At 43.5% G+C, this 22,709-nt stretch overlaps 1 protein-coding gene across 2 annotated transcripts in view; it reads left to right on the top strand.

The window, feature by feature from the left end:
* The window catches only part of LOC133150953 (signal peptidase complex subunit 3-like), a 62,345-nt gene that overhangs the window by 8,956 nt on the left and 30,680 nt on the right, over positions 1 to 22,709 (top strand). For both annotated transcript variants that reach the window (XM_061273593.1, XM_061273594.1), the window contains exon 2: positions 6,857 to 6,930. In XM_061273593.1, coding sequence (XP_061129577.1) covers positions 6,857 to 6,930 — 74 coding nt within the window. The remainder of the gene's footprint in view (positions 1 to 6,856; positions 6,931 to 22,709) is intronic.

Here is a 22,709-nt window from a genome sequence, read left to right on the forward strand (position 1 = left end):
AGCATTTATGTTGCCTTCACAGAAACGTAAGTCACCTATGCCATGGGAACTAATGCACCCCCATACCATCACAGATGTTGGCTTTTGAACTTTGCATTGATAACAGTCCGGATGGTTTGCTTCCTCCTTGGTCCGGAGGACACAACGGCCAGTGTTTCCAAAAAAACTTTGAAAAGTGGACTCATCAGACCACAAAACACTTTTTCATTGTGCATCAGTCCATTTTACATGAGCTCGGGCCCAGAGAACCCGGCGGCGTTTCTGAATGTTGTTCATAAACGGCTTTTGCTTTGCATGGCGTTTTAACTCGCACTTTCTGATGTAGTGAAGAACTGTATTTACTGACAGTTGTTTTCTGAAGTTTTCCTGAGCCCATTTGGTGATATCCTTTACACACTCATGTCGGTCTGAGGGATCGAAGGTCACGGTAATTCAGTCTTGGTTTCCTGCCGTTGTGCTTGCGTGCAGTGATTTCCCCAGATTCTCTGGTCCTTTTGATGATATTATGGACCGCAGATGTTGAAAACCCTAAATTCTTTGCAATTTTGCTTTGAGAAATGTTGTTCTTAAACTGTTCAACTATTTTCTCACGCAGTTGTGGAGTAAGTGGTGAACCTCGCCCCATCCTTGCTTGTGAATGAGTGAGCATGTTTGGCGAGGCTCCTTTTATATTTTATACCCAATCATGGTACCCAATTAGCTTGATCACATGTGGGATGTTCCAAATAGGTGTTTGAGCTTTCCTCAGCTTTCTCAGTATTTTTTGCCACCTTTCCCAACTTCTACTGGAAGTGTTGCAGCCATGAAATGCGAAGTTAATTATTATTTGGCAAAAAACAATTAAGTTTATCAGTTTGAACATTAAATATGTTCTCTTTGTAGTGTATTCAATCTAATATGGGTTGAGAAAAAGTTTCAAATCAGTGTACTTTGTTTTTATTTACATTTTACACAATTTCCCAACTTCAACCGAATCCCGTTTGTACATTTTTCGGATTCAACCCATTACAACTTTATTCACTTTGTTCACCTTATTCACCACCTTCACCCCCACTTCCACGATGCTTACCCAATTCACCCCTACACCCCCACTTCCACAGTGTGGCGGCCATCTTGGATTGACCCAGATGTGACCCAATATGAACAGCAAGTGAACCGAAACTACCCCGATTTTAACAGAAAGTGAACCGGAAGTGCACCAAATCAAACTGGAAGTGACTCAAATTAAACCGGAAGTGCCCCAAATCAAAACGGAAGTGACCTAAATTAACCCGAAAAAACTGTAGGTCCATCTACCCATCCATCTTCTTCCGCTTATTCGGGGTCGGGTCGCGGGTTATCATCTTTAGGAAGGACTCCCAGATGTTCCTCTCCCCAGCCACTTCATCCAGTTCATCCCGGGGGTTCCCAAGGCGTTCCAAGGCCAGCTGAGAGACATAGTTTCTCCAGCGCGTCCTGGGTCGAGCCGGGGTCTCCTGCCAGTGGGACATGCCCAAAAGATCTCCCCAGGGAGGTGTCCAGGAGGCATCCTGATGAGATGCCCGAGCCACCTCATCTGGCTCCTTTCAACATGGAGGAGTAGCGACTCTACTCTGAATGTCTCCCGGATGACAGAGCTTCTCATCCTATCTCTAAGGGAGAGCGGAGAAAACTCATTTCAGCCGCTTGTATCCGGGATCTCGTTCTTTCGGTCACGACTCATAGCTCGTGACCATAGGTGAGGGTAGGAGCGTAAATCAACCGGTAAATTGAGAACTTTGCCTTTTGGCTCAGCTCTTTCTATACCACGACGGACTGGTACAGAGTCCGCATTACTGCCGACGCTGCACCGATCCGCCTGTCGATCTTGCGCTCCATCCTCCCCCCGTGAACAAGAACCTAAGATACTTGAACTCCTCCACTTGGGGCAGGATCTCATCCCGGTCCGGAGAGGGCATTCCACCCTTTTCCGACCGAGGACCATGGACTCGGATTTGGAGGTGCTGACCCTCATTCCGACCGCTTCACACTCGGCTGCGAACCGCTCCAGTGAGAGCTGGAGATCACGGACTGAAGAAGCCAACAGCACCGCGTCATCTGCAAAAAGCAGAGACGCGATGCTGAGGTCTCCAAACCGGACCCCCTCAATGCCTCGACTGCGCCTAGAAATTCTGTCTATAAAATTTATGAACAGAATCGGTGACAAATGGCAGCCTTGGCGGAGTCCAACCCTCACTGGGAACAAATCCGATTGACTGCCGGAAATGTGGACCAAACTCTGGCATTCATGATATCGGGACCGAACCGCCCTTATCAGTTGGCTCGGCACCCCGTACTCCCGAACCACCCTCCACAAAACCTCCCGAGGGACACGGTCGAACGCCTTCTCCAACTCCACAAAACACATGTGGACTGGTTTGGCGAACTCCTATGCACCCTCGAGGATCCTGCCGAGGGTGTAGAGCTGATCCTCTGTTCCACGGCCAGGACGAAAGCCACAGTGCTCCTCCTGAATCCGAGGTTCGACCTCCCGACGGACCCTCCTCTCCAGCACCCCTGAATAGACCCTACCAGGGAGGCTGAGGAGTGTGATTCCCCTGTAATTGGAACACACCCTCCGGTCCCCGTTCTTAAAGAGGGGAATCACCACCCCAGTCTGCCAATCCAGAGCCACTGTCCCCGATGTCCACGCAATGTTGTAGAGGCGTGTCAGCCATGGCAGCCCCACAACATCCAGAGCCTTTAAGAACTCCGGATGGATCTCATCCAATTGTGGAAGCAGGGCGTGTAGGTGGAATTGAGGAGGTCTTCAAAGTATTCTCCCCTCCGACTCACGACGTCTCGAGTAGAGGTCAGCAGCACGCCATCCCCACTCTAAACAGTGTTGACGTTGCACTGCTTCCCCCTCCTGAGATGCCGGATGGTGGACCAGAATTTCCTCAAAGCCGTCCGGAAGTAATTCTCCATGGCCTCGCCAAACTTCCACGCCCGGGTTTTTGCCTCAGCAACCGCCAAAGCCGCGTTCCGCTTGGCCATTCGGTACCTGTCAGCAGCCTCCGGAGTCCTGCAGGCCAAAACGGCCCGATAGGACTCCTTCTTCAGCTTGTCGGCATCCCTTACCGCCGATGTCCACCAGCGGTTCGGGGATTGCCGCCACAACAGGCTCCAACGACCTTACGGCCACAGCTCCGGTCTTCCGCCTCAACAATGAAGGCACGAAACATGGTCCACTCTGACTCAATGTCTCCCGCCTCCCCCGGGATGTGGGAAAAGCTCTGCCGGAGGTGGGAGTTGAAGCTCTTCCTGACAGGGGATTCTGCCAAATGTTCCCAGCAGACCCTCACAGAGCGTTTGGGTCTGCCAGGTCAGACCGACATCTTCCCCCACCATCGGAGCCAACCCACCACCAGGTGGTGATCAGTTGACTTCCCCCGAGGCGCCAAAACATGCGGCCGCAAATCCGATGACACGACTACAAAGTCGATAATCGAACTGCGGCCTAGGGTGTCCTGGTGCCAAGTGCACACATGGACACTTTTATGCTTGAACATGGTGTTCATTATAGAAAATCTGTGTCGAGCACAGAATTCCAATAATAAAACACCGCTCGGGTTCAGATCGGGGGGCCGTTCCTCCCAATCACGCCCTTCCAGGTTTCACTGTCATTGCCCACGTGAGCATTGAACTCACCCAGTAGAACAATGGTGTCCCCAGAAGGAGCGCTCTCCAGCACTTCCTCCAGGGACCCCAAGAAGGGTGGGTACTCTGAGCTGCTGTTTAGTGCATAGACACAAACAACAGTCAGGACCCATCCCCCCACCCGAAGGCGGAGGGAGGCTGCTCTCTCGTTCACCGGGGTAAACCCCAATGTGCAGGCGCCCAGCTGGGGGGCAATAAGTATACCCACACCTGCTCGACGCCTCTCACCGTGGGCAACTCCAGCGTGGAAGAGAGTCTAGCCCAGGTATGGGCAAACTACGGCCGTTTAATCCGGCCCGCCAACCCTGAATAAATTGTATTATTAAGCATTTTCTTTTGGTCATTTTTGCCTGCAATGACTGCGTTTCCTTAGTAGATGGGTAACCGCTCGCCTGCGCATTTACTACCAGAAGCCGTGTCAGAAAGCTCTGTGCACACTCACAAGTGCGTGTACGTACTCAGTAGTACGGACATGGCGCATTCGCGCTCTATTTGTATCAGTGCCGAATTTAGAGCGTGGGCTGTGACGACTGCATTCTTGTAATTCGCGCGCTGAGCTTTCAGATACAGTTTTACGCTAAAGCCACCCACAAACCTTCCACTGGAATCCTTCCATTAAAATGAGTCGCCCAAGGAAAAGCAAGGTGGACACTGAGTGCCGAGTGTTTAAAAAAGACTGGCCAATTTGGTTCGACGTACGCGACGTGACGTTCAGCCACATGAACATCAACCCGTCACAGATCTAGGTAAACGGACCAACACCTCGGATCTCTCCTAAGAATTGCCACAACAAATTTTACTCCAGACTATGACTCACTCGCAAAAAAAGTGAGACCAATAACACTGTTCCCACTGAAAATGAAGGGGAGGCTCTCAAGTTTGTTGTAAAAAAAAAATGCATTTTGAATATGATTTGTACAAATAGCAGGGATTGAAACTAGCGACCATTCTCATTTTCAAACAATGCAGGATGCCCAAGGACATTGATGCACCACCTGTTTGCGACTAATCTTAAGGCTTACTTTAAGGAAGTGTTTCCCGTTTCCTCACCTCTTTTACCAGGTGTTTGTGAGTTAAAACTCTGCTCTGATTCTTCAAGATGATATATTTGGTTGCCGTTTTATGTGATCTCATAAGAAAAACATCTTTCATTAATCTGACCTGCAGGCACTGAAATGATGGAGACTGTTAGTCATAATAACAGTGTTGTATTTTATGAGAATCACTGATAGCAGTTTTTTAATGATTTTTTTTCTTCTAATCCTGTTAATAAATGCATTTGTTTTTCAAAAAACCTTTTTTGAATATCCATGCTTTACTACCTACTAAAGGCCAAAACCTTTTATGCAATGACCTTTACAGGTTGTTTATAAAGATTAAAGTCCCAACGATATTCACACACACATCTGGGTGTGGTGAAATTTGTCCTCTGCATTTAACCCACCCCCGTGTGATTTTAATCCATCTCCTGGGGGAGAGGGGAGCAGTGAGCCGCAGCAGTGCCGCGCTCGGAAATCATTTGGTGATCTAACCCCCCAATTCCAACCCTTAATGCTGAGTGCCAAGCAGGGAGGCAATGGGTCCCATTTTTATAGTCTTTGGTATGACCCGGCCGGGGTTTGAACCCACAACCTTCCAGTCTCAGGGCGGACACTCTACCACTAGGTCACTGAGCTGGTTTATATTACTTTACACAAACACTACATCCATCTGCTCCTGGTTCGGCCCTCCGGTCCAAATTTAGGACCTAGTTCGGCCCGCAAGTCAAAATGTTTGCCCACCCCTGGTCTAGCCCCTCTCAAGAGGGCTAGTACCGGAACCCAAATTGTGTGTGGAGGCAAGTTCGACTATGTCTAGTCGGAACTTTTCTGCCTCGCACACCAGTTCGGGCTCCTTTCCAGCCAGAGAGGTGACATTCCATATCCCAAGAGCCAGCTTCTGTAGCTGGGGATTGGACCGCCAAGGTCTCTTTGGCCGCCGCCCAGCTCACAATGCACATGGGCGAAGGCCGCCATTACAGATGCGCAGAACGGATGCGCAAGACACGTCAGCTATATAAAGAGCGAGAGTTCAGTTCTCTACCTAAATCCGTATTACAGGTAATATTTTATTTCACAACACTTTGCCTTGTTCCTTTCGTCTCTGCTGTTCACTTCAAACACGCTCCATACGAGCGCAATGCTCTCGTATCAGACAAGGCTTGCTCCATCACCTGCTCGTTTGCTGTCTGTCACAACGTACCCTACACAAATCCGAAACATTTGTTGCGGCTCCGAGTCACGACGAGGGGCAAGTTTTGGTTTCCAAGGGTGTTTTTATTCCTCTTCAACGTCTCGGTGGTGCGTTTACGGGCAGTCGGAGAAATCAACGCCAACAAAAAAAATTACATCCAGCCTAGTTAAGACCATACCAAAGACTATAAAAATGGGACCCATTGCCTCCCTGCGTGTGTGACGATCATTGGGACTTAAAAAAAAAAAAAAAAAAAATGTTAAAAAAATTCATAAAAATTGGGTGCGTATTATACATGGGTACAGGCTTTTTTCCAGCATCAGCATGCCATTTTTAGGGTGCGTATTATGCATGGGGGCGCACTATACACGGAAAAAAACGGTATATGTTTTTTTTCGCTTTTTGGGGCATTTTATGGCTGGTGCGACTTAAACTCCGGTGCGACTTTTAGTCCAAAAATTATGGTATGTTATTAAAACCTTAAAAAGGCTTTTTGTGTACCGTCTTTCTTTATAAATAACTCGCGTGCACATGCGGCTTTTAGTACGGTGCAGCTTATTTACGAATAGAACAAGATTTTCCTCAGATTTTTGCTGGCGCGGCTTATAATCGGGTGCGGCTTATAGTCTATAAATTACGGTTGATAGGTAACTTCGTTATACCACATTACGTTTGACCAGCTATGCACAGGCATCATGGTTTATAGAGCTGAGTTGACCTGGATGTCACTATACAACCTGAGGAAGCAGGCCTGATTTTGTTTCACTTAGATTTGTGAAAAGTGTTCTTCAACCTGTTTATCTCATTTAAATTGTAAACTTGTTGAAACAGTTTTGGCCCTTAATACCAGCGGTCATTGCTCAGGTCCTAATTATTCATGTTGTGTTTCATTTTGTTCATGCTTTGTGATGAAATGGCAAAATATATATATACTTTTTTTTAACAGGAGAAATGTTGACGACTTCACTGGACCCAGAGAGCGCAGTGATCTGGGTTTCATCACATTTGACCTCTCAGCTGATATCCTTTTTCAATTGTCTTAATATAGATATATTCTCCCATTCGCGCCAAAGCTTTTTATTTATTTATTTTATTATATATTTTTTTTATTAAACATACCTGACCTGGGCACTTTAAAGGTATGCCAATTCTCAGGTCCAGACATGTGACACGCCCACCCCGCGCAAGAAGCCGATAACGTGCACAACAATCTAAGAGGTGTGAATCCTTGAATTTTGAGTGGCCCAAATTCCCAGAGTATGGCGTTTCCATGAAACATGATCCACACTGATCTATTTGGAAAATAAATCAGATTTCAAAATGTTAAATTGCATAGTTGATCCAGAATCTACACTGATTGTCGCCAATAATATGTGTGCCACTCCTCTAACAGGTTACTTTGAAAGAGCTTATATTTTTTAATTCAGTATTTAATGAATAGAATATAAGTAATTTGACAAGAATACTATACTTACTATAGGACTGTAATTTTAGGTGTTGTTTCACCAGGTGCCGGTATAAATATAATACCTTTTAGCCATCAAAAAATGACACACCATAATTAACAAATAGCGGTATTTGGCAAAAAAAAAAAATAGAGAAGGAAACTCAGTTAGGTGGGGCTGGGACGTGGCGTGGAGCACGTGTCCAAGTAAGGGCAGGTGTATCAGCAACATATGGGAAGGGTGTTGGGCCAGGTAGTTATAGACGCTTGCCAGACCAGGCCAGTACAAATGTATCTCCACCTAACATTCACAACGTGAGCCATGATTGGTATTGAGACATGTCGTAACACGTGCTGAGGGCTCAGGTAACAGAAGAAATAGAATGCTTTTATTGTCATTGTACAACTGGTATACAACGAAATTAAGATATTCTAAAGTGGGACGCTGCTGCCATGCTAGGTGCTGCTTGGCTCCACTGGAAGGAATTTAGGGTTCAGTGTCTTGCTCAAGGAAACTTGCTCAAGGTTACCAGGGGTGAGTATTGAACCCACTCATCGTCCACAACCAATGTTTGTAATTTTACTTTTTTTTACAATACTATACATACAGTATGTTCCGAAATAGTACCTTGACAAAAATCTTAAAATCACCAAAAGTTGTAATCAGAAAATAACATTTTCAAACACTTAACATTTCCACACATCAACATTGCTAAACACAATTGAACACAAAAATAATGCCTGACCTACTATTAGTGTGACATCTGCTGTAATGCAGTCTTAAAGGAGCACCAGACAGAAGTCAGTCTTCGTTGATTATGGCGCCATAGTGTTTTCTATAACCACATTTCCCACGAGTGCCAGCGCGCAGTTTCATAAAATCCTGAGCTCTCGCTCACCTGCAGTTGGACTAAATTACTTTTCTGTTTCCATGAGTGCCTGTGTGGAGGATGCATGCAATAGCACTGAGGTGACGAATATAATTGTGTTTAAACAATACTGTATATTGATGTTAAAAATAAACGTTTGTTTTTGGTTTTGTACCGTATTCCATTGTAACATTCGGCACTATGTGCTGCCTATCTCGTAGTACATAGTGGCGAGAGCAGGTGACGCAAAGGAACTACTTAACCGGTTTAAATCTCGCTCTCAAGCTTTGCCACCCCCATTGTTGTTAATGTTATTTTCATTATGTTTTCATCTTGCAGTCGTTTTATTGGATGTTGTGGAGCTTATGCCAGTAGTATTCGCGCATAGGCAATTGCATAGACTTTTGTTTTTGCAAGGAAAGGGGGAAGTGATGCACAAGAGTCCCTGCATTACCATGCATTGCAGTGGGAAGCTATAAAACCCGCAGTGAATTTGAGCACCGGCGGGGTTGACAGGAAGCAAACTGTCTTAGATTGTGGCAATGCCTTGGGGCTATTCGTGTTAAGGGTGAGAAATATATGTGGTTATTTTTGTCACTTTTATATTATGAGTTATTTGCCGTGTTGTTTCATTTGGAATAAATATCTGCACGTCTTTTCTTTACCTATACCGGGGGGGGGGGGGGGGGGGTCAAACCTTTTGACTTGCAGGCCGAATTGGGTTCTAAATTTTGACCAGGGTGCCGAACCAGGAGCAGATGGATGTAGTGTTTGGCTGGACATACACAAGCCCGACACCAAAGTTAACAAGCTAATCAACGCATGACGCATCAACGCACGCACTCGCTTTTTTCTTTTAAACTAAAGAAAGTTTTTGACCATCAAAAATGAGTGGGAGTTGCTGGACCAAGTAAGAAGCCAAACCGTATCACTTACATCCCATCGCTTGATTGACATACAAGTGTGCCTGTTGGGAGGCAATCACAGTGAACCATTACCCCCCACCCACCGCAGCAAGTTTGGATGCACATACACAAGCCCAGCACCAAAGCTAACAAGCTAATCAACTCATTACGCAGCAACGCACGCACTCGCTTTTTTCTTTTAAATTAAAGAAAGTTTATGACCATCATAAATGAGTTGAGTTGCTGGACTAAGAAGGCAAACCGTATCACTTGCATACGGAATGGGAGTTGGACTTTTTTACTTCATTGACTGGGTTGACATTCCCTTTAGCACAGCTCCACCTAGTGGATGCGGAACAAAACCCTAGTCAACCCCATTTTGATGCAGTAGCTTCTATTCTATGTGCCTTTTAATCTGGTGCGCCCAATATATTTTTATATAGTTCATAAATAAAAAATTCAATAAAGTCTTCTAATCCAATGTACCTTATAGTGCAGAAAATACTGTAATATAAATGACATGTAAAGGTCATTGCATAAAAGGATTTGGCCTTTAGTAGGTAGTAAACCATGGATATTAAAAAAAAGCTTTTTGAAAACAAGTGCATTTATTAATCAGTGATTCTATCTAAATATGACACTTTTATTATAAATAACAGTTTCACTTCACTGCCTGCAGGTCAAATTTAATGAAACAAAACAAACATTCTGACCAAACACATCATCTTGAAGGATCAGTAAAAGAATACATCTTAATAAAGTAATAAAGAAATCAAAACGGCAACACGGTGACGGATATCTGCAAATCAGAGCAGAGCTTTAACTCACAAACACCTGGTGATAAAGATGAGGAAACGGAAAACACTTAGTCGGCTTTAAGAATTTTAAAAGTTAGGATTAATCGCAAACAGGTGGTGCAGCAATGTCCTTGAGCATCCTGCTTTGTTTGAAAATGAGAATGGTCGCTAGTTTCAATGCCTGCTATTTGTACAAATTATTTTCAAAACAGTGTTGTTGGTCTCCCATTTTTTCTAGTGCATCATAGTCTGGAGTAAAATTAGTTGTGGCAATTCTTAGGATAGAGCTGAGGTGTTGGTCTGTTAACCTAGATCTGTGACGGACTTTGTTGATGTTCATGTGGCCGAACGTCTGCTAACACACCTAGGTCGAGCCAAATAATGCCAGGAAACAATGCTTTATCAAGTGAAGCGGAAAAGTCTTTCAGTTTAATAGGCTTGAAATTCGCCAAACAATATAGACTTAATTCCATAAAGTCAGACTGTAGATGGATCAGTTCTAACTGCAGCTCCTGTTGTGGTGCTTTAGGATCTTGTGACAGGGGACAGGACACCAACTGAAGTGACTTTTTTGAAAATCGGAGAACCGACGGCAGAATTCTCTATGTAGGTCATCCAGTGATTTGGTGTATTTCTTCGCGTTTTGGGGGGCCTCTTTCTGCTTGGCCAATGTGGGGAAATGAGCAAAGACTTTGTTTGAAAGTTGTCTGGAGTTGTCTGCTTAGATTTGAAGGATCGCACATCTGTGTACAAGTCATGTACAAACTGATCTTTCCCGTGTAGCTCCACATTCAGTTCATTCAAGTATGAAAATATGTCCACAGCATATGCAAAGTCACAGAGCCAGTTCTTGTCCCTCAGTTCAGAAAAGTTGTTGTATTTCCCCATCAATTCCAAAAATTTGCTTATCTCCTCTTTTAGCTCCCATAATCGTGGGAACACTTTACCCAAACTTTACCAGCGGACACAAGAGTGGTAAAGAAAGTCCTGGTGATCCGCATTGGTTTCCTCCAGAAACGTAATAAACTGACGATGATGAAGTCCCCTCGCTCGTATGACGTTAACAAGTTTTCCTACTGGATTAACGACATGATTTAGATGCAATACAGATTTACACAGAGACTCCTGATGAATGATGCAGTGAAGGAAAATAACATCCTCTTCAGGATTTACCTCTTTAAACTTATCCTGGATTCTTTTCAGCAGCCCCACGTGTTTTCCAGTTAAATCTACCCGCTCAGTGGCCTAATGGTAGAGTGTCCGCTCTGAGACTGGAAGGTTGTGGGTTCAAACCCCAACTGGGTCATACCAAAGACTTTAAAAATGGGACCCATTGCCTCCCTGCTTGGCACTCAGCATTAAGGGTTGGAATTGGGGGGCTAGATCACCAAATGATTCTTGAGCGCGGCACCGCTGCTGCTCACTGCTCCCCTCTCCTCCAGGGGATGGATCAAAATCACATGGGGATGGGTTAAATGCAGAGGACAATTTTCACCACACCCAGATGTGTGTGTGACGATCCTTGGGGTTTTAATTTATGGCGATCCATCCGTGGTGACATTGGCTAGTTTACTTCAGGGTAGTTTCATTCTTTCGATGACAGCAGACCCCCAGTCATACAAGTCCTCTCCCATGGCCAAAAATTCCTGTGTTATGTCAAAATCTTCGTTAATCCCTAGGATAAAAATAAGGAGCTGAGCAGTGTCTCTGATATCGTTATAGTAATCCCTCGTTTATCGCAGATAATTGGTTCCAAGACCAACCACGATATGTAAAAATCCGTGAAGTAGTGTCACCCTCTCATTTTTAACATATACCGTAATTTTCGGACTATAAATCACATTTCTTTTTCATAGTTTGGGTGGGGGGGCGACTTATAATGAGGAGCGACTTATATGTGAATTTTTTCAAAGATTGTCAAAAAAAGACAAAAGTGAAACCGCGATGTAGCAAAGGATTACTGTAATTTGAATTTCACGTGACGTCAGCAGCGCGGCGCGGCGTTTGTTTACAAAAAGGACAAAGATTGATCACAGGATGACGAAGATAACGAAGGGCCCCACGTACTACCGGCTTTGTTTCTAAGTGACACGGAGGACGAAGTGTTAGGGTGGTGCTCACTCTAACTTATTTTGCAAGAACCACACAGGAGTCAAGCAAGTCATTTTAGACACCTGCAGGCGGAGAGTCCACTCGTCGCTGTGCTTACAGCGATGGTCGAATGAAGTCTGACTCTCGCGTCCCACAAGAGCATCTTTATTAAGAGAAAAAGGGTGGGGGTGACAGTGGACAGAATAGACAAGTTAAAGCCCTTGACCTCTAGATTAGCAGAGCAGGGGATGTTTTACGACATTGTGTAGGATGGGACAAGCTAGGTTATTTATTACTGGTTACACACCAACATAAGCATAAAACTAATCTACCTAGGTTATTTATTACCGGTTACATACATTCCAACATAATCATATGATCAAGATAGTTTTGGAAAACCCTGACATATCCCTCCTGTTTTATTATATGATTATGTCAACCCAATCCACAAACACAAGCAAGAAAATACAAAGAAGAATAGTAAAAATAAAAAAAACACTAACAAAAAAGATCAATAAAAAACAGAGATGACAGAGAACGGGTCGGGGAACGTGTAGGGTGAAACACGACAAAAACAACACCCAATGATAGCAACAACTTCCAGTGAAGATGAGGTTTTTCCTCAATACTCCAGTTCAAACTTATTGTGTGATCTAAAAACCTGCTGGCCGATGTTAAATCGCAGGAACGGTCTCACACGGTCCCTCTGCCTTAGGCGACCAGAATGCTATCAATAAAAAAATGAAAATAAAGCCATGATCCGTTCTGAAAGAAGCAGGTCCCGTCCAATGGTGCAGCCATGTTGGCAGGAGAGCCCTTACGCCTTGAAGTGGCTCTCCCATCCTGGCACACAGGGGTGATGTCCAAAGCTCCCATCCAGTTTCCTCCTGGAGAGCAGTAGTTGTTAATGCATTCGTGGGTCATGTTTTCTTGGATGAAACACGTGTAGTCCATTCCAGGTAGCGTTCTGGTTTAGGCCACTTGTGGCATCTGTCGTCCTCCAACAGTTACATTGGGATTAATCCAAAAGAGTTTGATCACAGATTCATTCCTGCGAGTCCAGGGCGGTAGGAGTAGCGTCACTGACTGACAGTACGGTGTTGATATCCAACTCCTCCCATGGATGCCATACATTTCGCTTCAGTGAGATTCATCGCTCTGGCCTCCAAGTGAACTTGTGTGGAGCAAGGGGAGTTTTTGGAAACACAGATAACATCCCTCCTGTGTGTGCGCTCTCACAGCGACTTTCACATACCGGTACCAAGTGTTGGTTTCGTATGGGTTTCTGGGGTCCCATGACCAGTCCTCAAAGTTCTCACCGTGTGACCATCGTTTTCCACGGTCAACATTGACACTTGGTCTGTTCAGATGTGTCCATAGACTATAGCATGCTCCAACCACAACGCAGCAGAGGATCCACCTGGCATGTGGAGCCCCATTGCCCCTAAGATGACAGGAACACCGAGACATACCCCCGCCTAGCGGAGTTGGGATCGTTGTTCGCAGACTTCGCCACCGTCCCGAAATGAGGGGTCCAGCACTCCTTGTAGCTTGCAGTGGCTAAGGTGAATCCAGCTGGGTCGTTCAGCGATCTTCACTGCGGAGGGGGGTAGTCAGCAAGACTTGGAATGGTCCCTCCCACCATGGCTGGCCCAGTTCTTTCCTTTGATGACCCTGATGTAGACCCAGTCTCCTGGATTGATGGGGTTGTCGACCTGTGAGGAGGAAAGATCAGGCGGCAGTAAATTTGCATTGGACATATCTTTCAGTTTGAGGGACCTGATCATATAATCTGCCAAGGACTGTTCTTCATCTGCCCTTTGCAACTCTTGTAGTCAACTGCAATGCCCTTTTTAACAAGGCAGATAGGAGTGTTTGAAAGAAGAGTTTGAGCACTTCCTAATGATTCCTCCTAACCAAAGACCGTTCATGACAGGGGCTTTCCCATTTATTGCCTCCTGTTTTAAAGGAGACTCCCTTATCCATGCCGTCTTCTTCCTAACACGCTCGCACCCACACAGGTTGTGCACATAAACGCACACACACCGAGCGCGCACCCAAGGCTCAGACAAACGACAACAGCCTGACACAACTTTACAGAGATTACGCACAAACACAGACAAAGGGATTCTATACATCTCTCATGTAGCTCCTTTTGATAGAACCTCCTATTGGTAACTGTATAGCGGACTGTTCTGCATATAATCCCTTACTCAACTCCCTTGCTTCTACTTTTCCATGTCGGTGCAGTTGTAAGTGATCCCTATTACAGTCATTGTCTTGTTAACTGTCGCCTTGTGCGACTCCTATGCATGATTGTGTGAAAGTCAAGAATTTAACGTATCCAACTTTTTACCATCCAAACTCCACTGTGGTGCAACGAACTTACTATTTTATTGAGTAGGTACAGTGAGCAACCTAGCTTCCTCTTGACTGAATTCACTTTAGTCCAAATGTCCTATTCTAAAATGTATCTAACTCAATTTCTACTTCTTATGCCTGATGAGCCAGAACATCAGATATCGCTCTTGTTTTTCACCGTTTTAGCCTATCTGTTCAATCTCTGACCATGATGCTTCTCTCTGTAGCTCTACGCATTATTAAATTTTTATCAAATCTCCTCAGTTCTGTCAAACCTAGTGCACAATGAAGCTCCTGTCCACTTTAACCCAAGCCGCACGAAGTTTAGCACCGCCACAGCAAGGAGTGCGATTTGGCTGTCGGACATTTCAAGTCCATATCTTTTGCCGCACCTCACCCTCTCAAGATGGTGTTCTTTTGTTGTTGCTTCAGAGCCAACCCATCCATCACTATGAGTCCATTGTTCAAATGAGTCAATTTTCACATTGTGAGTTCCTCCGCTTCTCACTGTCTTTTCTCGTCCCCGAGGATGTCGTCTTTCCTCCGGAGTGTACTTGTCCCCCTCCAAGTACAACAACAGTCTTTCCTTGTCCTTGCCAAAGGTCATAGGTGCCTCAAAGCCAGGCACCGTTTCGTAGTCGTCCACGGCTGCAGGCGGAGTTTCGGGATCGAGTGTCAGGGATCCTGGCACTAAGAGTGACAGACTGGGACATCAAACTTGTAATCAAATGTAGCTGCTGCCATCAATTCGCTAGTAACGTTTGTTTACCAAACTTCAAATTCTCCTAGTAACAGCAATCTCGTCTTTATATTGTAAGTCCTGTAACTCATCCTATTTCCGAGCTACGTTTCGTCTATAGTTCCAATTTAATGGAACAGTACATTGTCTTCAGTATCATTATTCAAAATCAACTCAACGAGGTCTGCGTTCCATATCTAGCTCTTGACCTCTCAAACGTTATTACCTGCTTCATGCTTGCTCAAAAATGTGACTTAGAATATAGTGCTGTGAATTTCCAATCTCCCTGATCAAATTGGATCCCGCTTCTTAGCTCTTCTTTCTCATGCTCCTGTTAGTCTGCAATTGTCCGAATCAATAATGTTGTTTTCTTTTAACTGTCTTTCTTTTGAACCTCTAAATCTCTCGTGTTGCGAACCTATCTACACCAGGAAGGGTCTTAAATAAATGACCAACAGATTACTCCCAATATCTCCTCATTATTTATGAGTTAGCCTCCCTTTCCTCACTCGGGTGCATATCTTGTCAGTTGTTAATGGAAACCAGATGTCTCGTGCCAATGAGATCATGGACCTCATCAAAAGATACCCGCTTTTTTTTCTTCCACCCAAACAACCCACCCAAACAATCCCACACGAACCTGACCCGAAACATGACCCGGTCACACTTAGGCTTACTAGTGAGATATACATTGCATGATACCAGAACAGAAATTTACCACAATATGACACCAAATGTATCAGAAAATCCATATGTCGTAAAGTGTTGTATTATTACTATCTTCCACTATCTGTCCTATTCACTCCCTCCTTCTGAGGCTTGGCAACGACCATGCCTCACACCTTGACAAACGTTTTGGGAGAATGTGTTCTTTACTACATATGATTCCATCATTTAATTTGACTTTCTTTCCAAAACGCTTCTCAATTTCCCAGTTCACACATCTTCTGCATGTGTTACTGGTTCTCCAGTTTTTTCTCTAGTTAATTATTAATCCAAAAGCTATGTTTTTCATTTTAGCATTCAACTTACTCAAAACCACTCTTTCAGCAAAGTCGCTCTACTAATTTTCCATAGTAGTCACCAACAGCTTCAACCATTCAACCTGTATTTTCCTATCATTCAAGGCAATCATTCATCAATGCTCATTTGCATCTCACACACAGTCTCCAAAAAGGAGTCTTTCCATCACATTGGTCTCAATTCATCCAAGCTCACCACACAACATTCACATACCATTTTCAACTCAAGGTTCCTGATAGAACAATCCACCAATCCAAAAAAAACTCAACTCATAAAAACTACTGACAAATTAATCTCAATTTTTCTTTGCTTTTAGATTTAACGAACTCAATTTCTCAGATTTAGCTCGCATATAGCAGTTTGTATAATTTTATAACACCATCAATCAATTATTCCTATTAAATGTAGCATTGCAATGTCTTAAATTCACAATCTTGCTTCTTCCAATTCCTGAAAGCATGTTCTGTCGTTTTTTTTTTCAAATTTCTCATGAGGGCTCGACACTTAACATGCACTAGTGTGGATCAATTTCTGCTCGCAAACACATTTCTCTCTTTTCCTCTCATTTTTATCTTTCCAAGTTGTTTCTGTTCTGCGGTGCAAATTGAATAGACCACAGTCTAGCAAATTTCTTTACACTAAAAGTTTAGCCAATCTTCATCATTTTAACACACATGCACAGCTCTCGTGCGCGAAAGGTGGATCCCAGCACCAATGATTTATCACAGGCTGGCCAATTCCTGTGGTCGATCATGAGCTGGTCCCTCCCACGTACACGAGGACAGTACATTCTAATTTTTCATTTATCTTCTAGAAGCAAGTTGCATTTATTTACCACTTGATTTACAAATTCTAACTTTAGTGTACACACAATTTGATCTCTGGTCATTTGTCATTGGGCATACAAACAGCATTGTCATACTTCTTGCATGGACAGGAGCTCTAATAATCCAAAAAATGTTCCAATAATCTGACAATGACATGTTTTGCTGTCATATGGGCATCTATTCTTTCTTTCTCTGTATTAGCATGAGGGGTCAAAGGAGAGGAAGCTTGTCATGCTGTAAATGTGACTTTTCCTCTGCCTCTTCCTCTGCCCCTTGACTGGCACCGCTTTTTTTTCCCTAAAACACTCTCTTGACCAGTGTCCACGTTTCCCACAGTTCCAACAGTTGTCAGAATCTGATGGGGGTTTTGAATTATATGGTGGCCTTCGGCCTTGTTTGTCTCTAACTCTTCCTCTCCCCTTTGGTAACTTTGGAAGAAGATCGTTGTATCTTCATTTAGATCATTATCATCATCTAGATGAAATACATCAGAACTTTTGCCTTTTTGGATCACTTTTTCAGCATGCCTGTCCCACTGCATAGTTGTTGTATACAGGTTTTGCACACAAGCGGAATGCCTCTCTTGCTCTTCTGCTTGAGCTGCGGCTGGAGCCGTGTCCGGGACAGTGCGCCTGCGCATTGTGGCCTCATTGTCTTCCGGCCTGACAAACATAGTCGCAGCCTCATCACTTTTCAACTTTCTGTCTTTTGTTACATTTCAACTTTCCTTGTACTTCATACTTTTTCTTCCACTTCGGCATGTATTGCATACAATTAAGAAATCTACTCGCCATGAACTTCTCATCTCCTTCAGGAGCTAGAGATTTATCGTTCCCTTTTCCCATCTTAATTTTAGTTTTTCCAGTTTTTTTCCAATCTTTTTTTTTCTTTTTCTTTGAGGATCCTCAATGCAGGTTTAAATTGACCTTCCACCAAATTCTCTTTGCAGTCAATTTATCCTACCAGTCGCACACTCAACCACACAAATTTCTTATCCCTGCCTACGCGAAGTCCTCTTTTAAAAATAAAAGAGCTGCTTCATCCGGATGGGGGACTCTACAACACCCCTTCCTTCCCTGGGAACTGAAGACAACTGTCCAGTTACCCAGCCCTGCCAACGCGAAGTTGTCCCCTTAGAACAGTGGTTGTCAAATGAGGGTACACGGAGGTACGTGAGATTTTACAAAAATATATAAAACAGTTTGAAAACCACTGCTCCAGAAGAGCCACTTCATCCGGAGGGGGACTCTACAACACCGCCTCCTTCCACAAGACTTCTTATCTTCTGTCTTGCCTATTTTTATTCCTGTGCACTTTTACGCATTTCACAACCACACAATTTCTAACTTACCTGACCCCTGGTCCGTTGCATTGCCGGAACCCGTCAATCCACCTCTGGCAGACGAAGGCAGACCTAAGATGCTGGCCCAGCGAAGAAATTCTCTTCCCAGGACTTTCTTTTCCAGGTCCCCCTTAAGGACACTGGCTTGTCGACAATGCAGCACGTCCTCCTCCGTCAGCCAGATGGCGGGTATGAGGGTCCCGGGTTTCGGCACCAAAATGTTAGGGTGGTGCTCACTCTAACTTATTTTGCAAGAACCACACAGGAGTCAAGCAAGTCATTTTAGACACCTGCAGGCGGAGAGTTCACTCGTCGCTGTTCTTACAGCGATGGTCGAATGAAGTCTGCCTCTCGCTTCCCACAAGAGCATCTTTATTAAGAGAAAAAGGGTGGGGGTGACAGTGGACAGAATAGACAAGTTAAAGCCCTTGACCTCTAGATTAGCAGAGCAGGGGATGTTTTACGACATTGTGTAGGATGGGACAAGCTAGGTTATTTATTACTGGTTACACACCAACATAAACATAAAACTAATCTACCTAGGTTATTTATTACCGGTTACATACATTCCAACATAATCATATTGTCAGGTTTATTTCAATGACTGAATAACTATTAAGAGAAAAGCAACAGCAAACAAACCACGTGAGACAGAATATTAAGTCTTTTCTCGCGAGGAGTGCAGTACAGATAGCTTAATACAATCTCTACACACACTAAATATCTGTAGGCACTCCCGCTCTTTTTATTTGGATTTGCCCTACCCACAGTGTGAGACAAGCCCCTAAAGAAAGGAGGGGGAAAGCATGTGGGCTTTGCCTCGTAAGGAAAAATCACTAGGTGTTTACATACTAATAAAGACATCTGGGAAGAGGAGTTTGAGTGGACTGGATACAGAAGAGAAAACCTTTGACCTCAAGTAAAAACATAGCAAGGGAAGTTTTACGACATTGTGTAGGATGCAACAAACTAAGTTATTTATTACTGGTTATATACATTCCAACCTAATCCTACGATCAAGATAGTTAGGAAACCCTGACTTTAATGGTCACTTGGAGGTTCATCTGGGGTGCAAGACAGCAATGAGGCATGTTGTCTAACAAAGTGGTCTTTGTTAGAAAGGAACTGTCCTTCCGTGGTACATCATAAAAACAGCAAGGCCAAACAGCAAGCATATAATGCAGTAATATTGCGGTAAGGCATTGATTAGAGAACGCATGATAACATATATATACATTTTTCTAACAATTCCCTCCTGTTTATCATAAGTTCTCAGAGACCATCTTATCACCTAAAAGCGGCCATTTCAAAAAATATTTTCAGCCGTAAGAACACAATTCATAAGAACAAATTTACACCCGGGAGGAGATTGAGCCTTAATAATCAATGTCAGAGTCGGGAAACAAACCGGACAGGTTTACCAGAGGAGCCTCAAAGATGGAGCCATCGCTAGAGCGACAACCCTCGTCAGTCGCAAAGTCGTCCCCTTGGAGCAACGAAAAAAGTCTCAGCTGCTGGAGAGATAGCAGTTGTAATTAACCTGTTAATTAGAGACCGGAGACACGGAATACAACATCATCCACACAAGGTCAAAACAGCAGAAAAAACGGCAAGGGAGACCAGGACCGAGGAAACCAGGGTACGGTACTGTCTGAACACGTTTAGCCAGTCGTTCCAACCCTCCGTGTTCACTCCACTGCGTTCCTTCATTTTCCCATTCAAGGTCCTCAGGCCCTCAAGGGCCTGGGACAGGCTTCCATCAGCGGCAGTATTATTTGGAATGAATGTGCAGCATTGCTCACCAAACATGGCGCAGACACCACCCTCTTTTGAGAGTAGCATATCAAGGGCCATTCGGTTCTGGAAAGCCATGAGGGAAGTCGCGGCCAGTTGGAAGTAGACCGCCCTGAAACCCGCCTCGGTCCAATTTCCAAGCCTCTGCACGTTGTAATGGATGTAGTTGATCCTGTCGACATTTTTGTTAAGAGTACACCACCAACACAGGGTGGATTCAAAACCAGCTGCTATCTGATTCACCAGCTTACACTTATCCGGTACTCCTCTGGGAACACCAATTGCATCAATTCCGGTCAGATCATCGTCGGCTGTCAAATTCAAAGATATTTTGGTTTTTACCAGCTTTTCCTTTTTTCAGATCTTGGGATGTTGATACATATACAATTTAGCTTGACTCCATTCTCTGAAAGCAATGGCTGCTTTTTTCTTTCTTCAATGGATATTACTATAAAGAATGCTCTGTCACACATTTCATAATCCAATATACGTGATAGATTTCACACAATCTTTGATCAATGGTGACGGTACAACATAAGGCAATGGTCACAAACCCATACATATGACATATTAAATTTTGTTTGTCTTTACAGCTTGTCTTGCCATTAGCAATCAATTGCTTCGTTTAGCAGTTTACTCTAATACTAGTTACCTGAAACAAATTATCCACATTCACTTTAGATATATTCATCCCATTCTTTAACATCTACAGCGGTTGTTGACAAAGTACACATATAAACATCATACTTTCATGGCAGTCCAGATCTGACACAACAGATCATCCTGCAAAGGTCAAATTGATCTTTTAAATCGCTACAATGCAGCATAATTTTTTTTTGGAGTGATCAATATAAGTTGTTCACTCATCTCTCCCCTACTCATTATGACTTAGTTCCCACAAATACCATATTGCTGAAGTTAACAAAGTGGCAACAAAGATAGCCACCTTACATGCAATAACGTCATTGTTCCATTTTCTTGTTCCCGGCATTTCTCTAAGAGGTAAGGCTCCCTTTGGGTCACTTTTTCCCGATTGAACGTTACCTCAAAAGAAATTACCCTTTTGTAATTTGCAAGGACCACCTCAACTGACCTTTCTGCTATTTTAATGGCAGTTGATGTAATTATCAATATTCAATGTGGCCCTTCCCCCGTGGAAGAACACCAGCGTTTTGTTTTCAATGCTCTTAATGGGAACGTGCTTTGTTCTTTTTGCCTTTAAAATATTAATTATAAATATAAAATGTAAATGCCAAATTTGAATCATCCTTAGTTTCCCACTTGGTTTTAAAACATGGTAATCTATATTGTTGCCCAAACAATTTTTCATACGGGGTTAAACCCACAGTACTTGTAATATTTAGTACAGTTTGACCAGGTCTAAACATTTTGTCCATGATCTTCCATTTTTCCCATGCACATTTTCACACTTTATACCAGTTCTGTCACGAGAATTAATTTCCGAAATCCCATATCTCGGTATTATTTCAGTATTTTTTTTCAAGGCATTCAGTGTTTTTGTTGAAGCCAATTCAAACCATTTTGAGAATGCATCTTTAATGACCAGGCAGTATAACCCTGTGGATTGCATGTTAAACAAGCTCTTCAAAAAAATTTTTTTTATAACTGTTTAACTGTTTTGAATATGAATCAAATTCACATGATGTATAAAGCTGACTGAACTGCCCCATTATCCCTCCTCTTGAGCCATGCGACACACAACCATGGCTCAATATTGCTGCCCGCTTGTATAGGTTTTTTTGGAGGATAGGTCAGTCTTCTGGTCATTTATAGATGCCATTCTCTACTCTTGCCCCTCTCTTTGTCCATGATTGAATTTCAATCTATGGACTTTGTCGCTGCACATCTTTAAAAATGTTTCAGTAATTCAATCCGCTTCTTGTGTGTATAAAATTTGAAGCGTCTTTTGCACTGCAGCTATGCGGTTCCGTCCGCAAGCTTGTTACCTCTTGACACCTTATCAGTCTCGTGCGTGCCCTGCACACGTGCACATAGCTATTTGTCGTGGCAATTGGACTGCTTCCACAACTAGCTTAGTTGTAGTTTCTTTTCAATCAGTTTCTCATCGTTTATCACAAGAATCTTAGTAATTTGAACAAAAGTCAAAAAGTATGTTTTATTTTACTCAATTGTACGATTTAGAGAATCCATATGTAGTAAAGCGTTGTATTACTACATATGATTTCATCTTCATTTAATTTTGACACACCTTTCAAAATGCTTCTCAGTGTCCCAGTGCACACATGCTTTGCGTGTGTAACTGGTTGTCTCAACCCGTGTTCCACATCCTAATCTTTCCTTCCTCAAGGTGTCAAACCAATCCACTAATTGGAAAAGATAAAAATCAACAAATTAACCATCAGTAAATTAATATAATAGTTAATTGTTGTTGTTTGTAAAATGTAAAAACTTGTGTAGTCCTTACACAACCAATCGACTATTTCTTCTAAATTTAGCTTTGAAATGTTGTTATTTAATCATTTTGCTTCATCCAATCCCAGAAAGCAAGTTCCTTCCATCTCTCAAATTTGGTTTCATCAGGGATAGGCATTAATGCAGTGTGGACCAGTTCCTGCCCACAAAAAA

Source organism: Syngnathus typhle, linkage group LG3 (assembly GCF_033458585.1).
Source record: "Syngnathus typhle isolate RoL2023-S1 ecotype Sweden linkage group LG3, RoL_Styp_1.0, whole genome shotgun sequence".
Classification (NCBI taxonomy): domain Eukaryota; kingdom Metazoa; phylum Chordata; class Actinopteri; order Syngnathiformes; family Syngnathidae; genus Syngnathus; species Syngnathus typhle.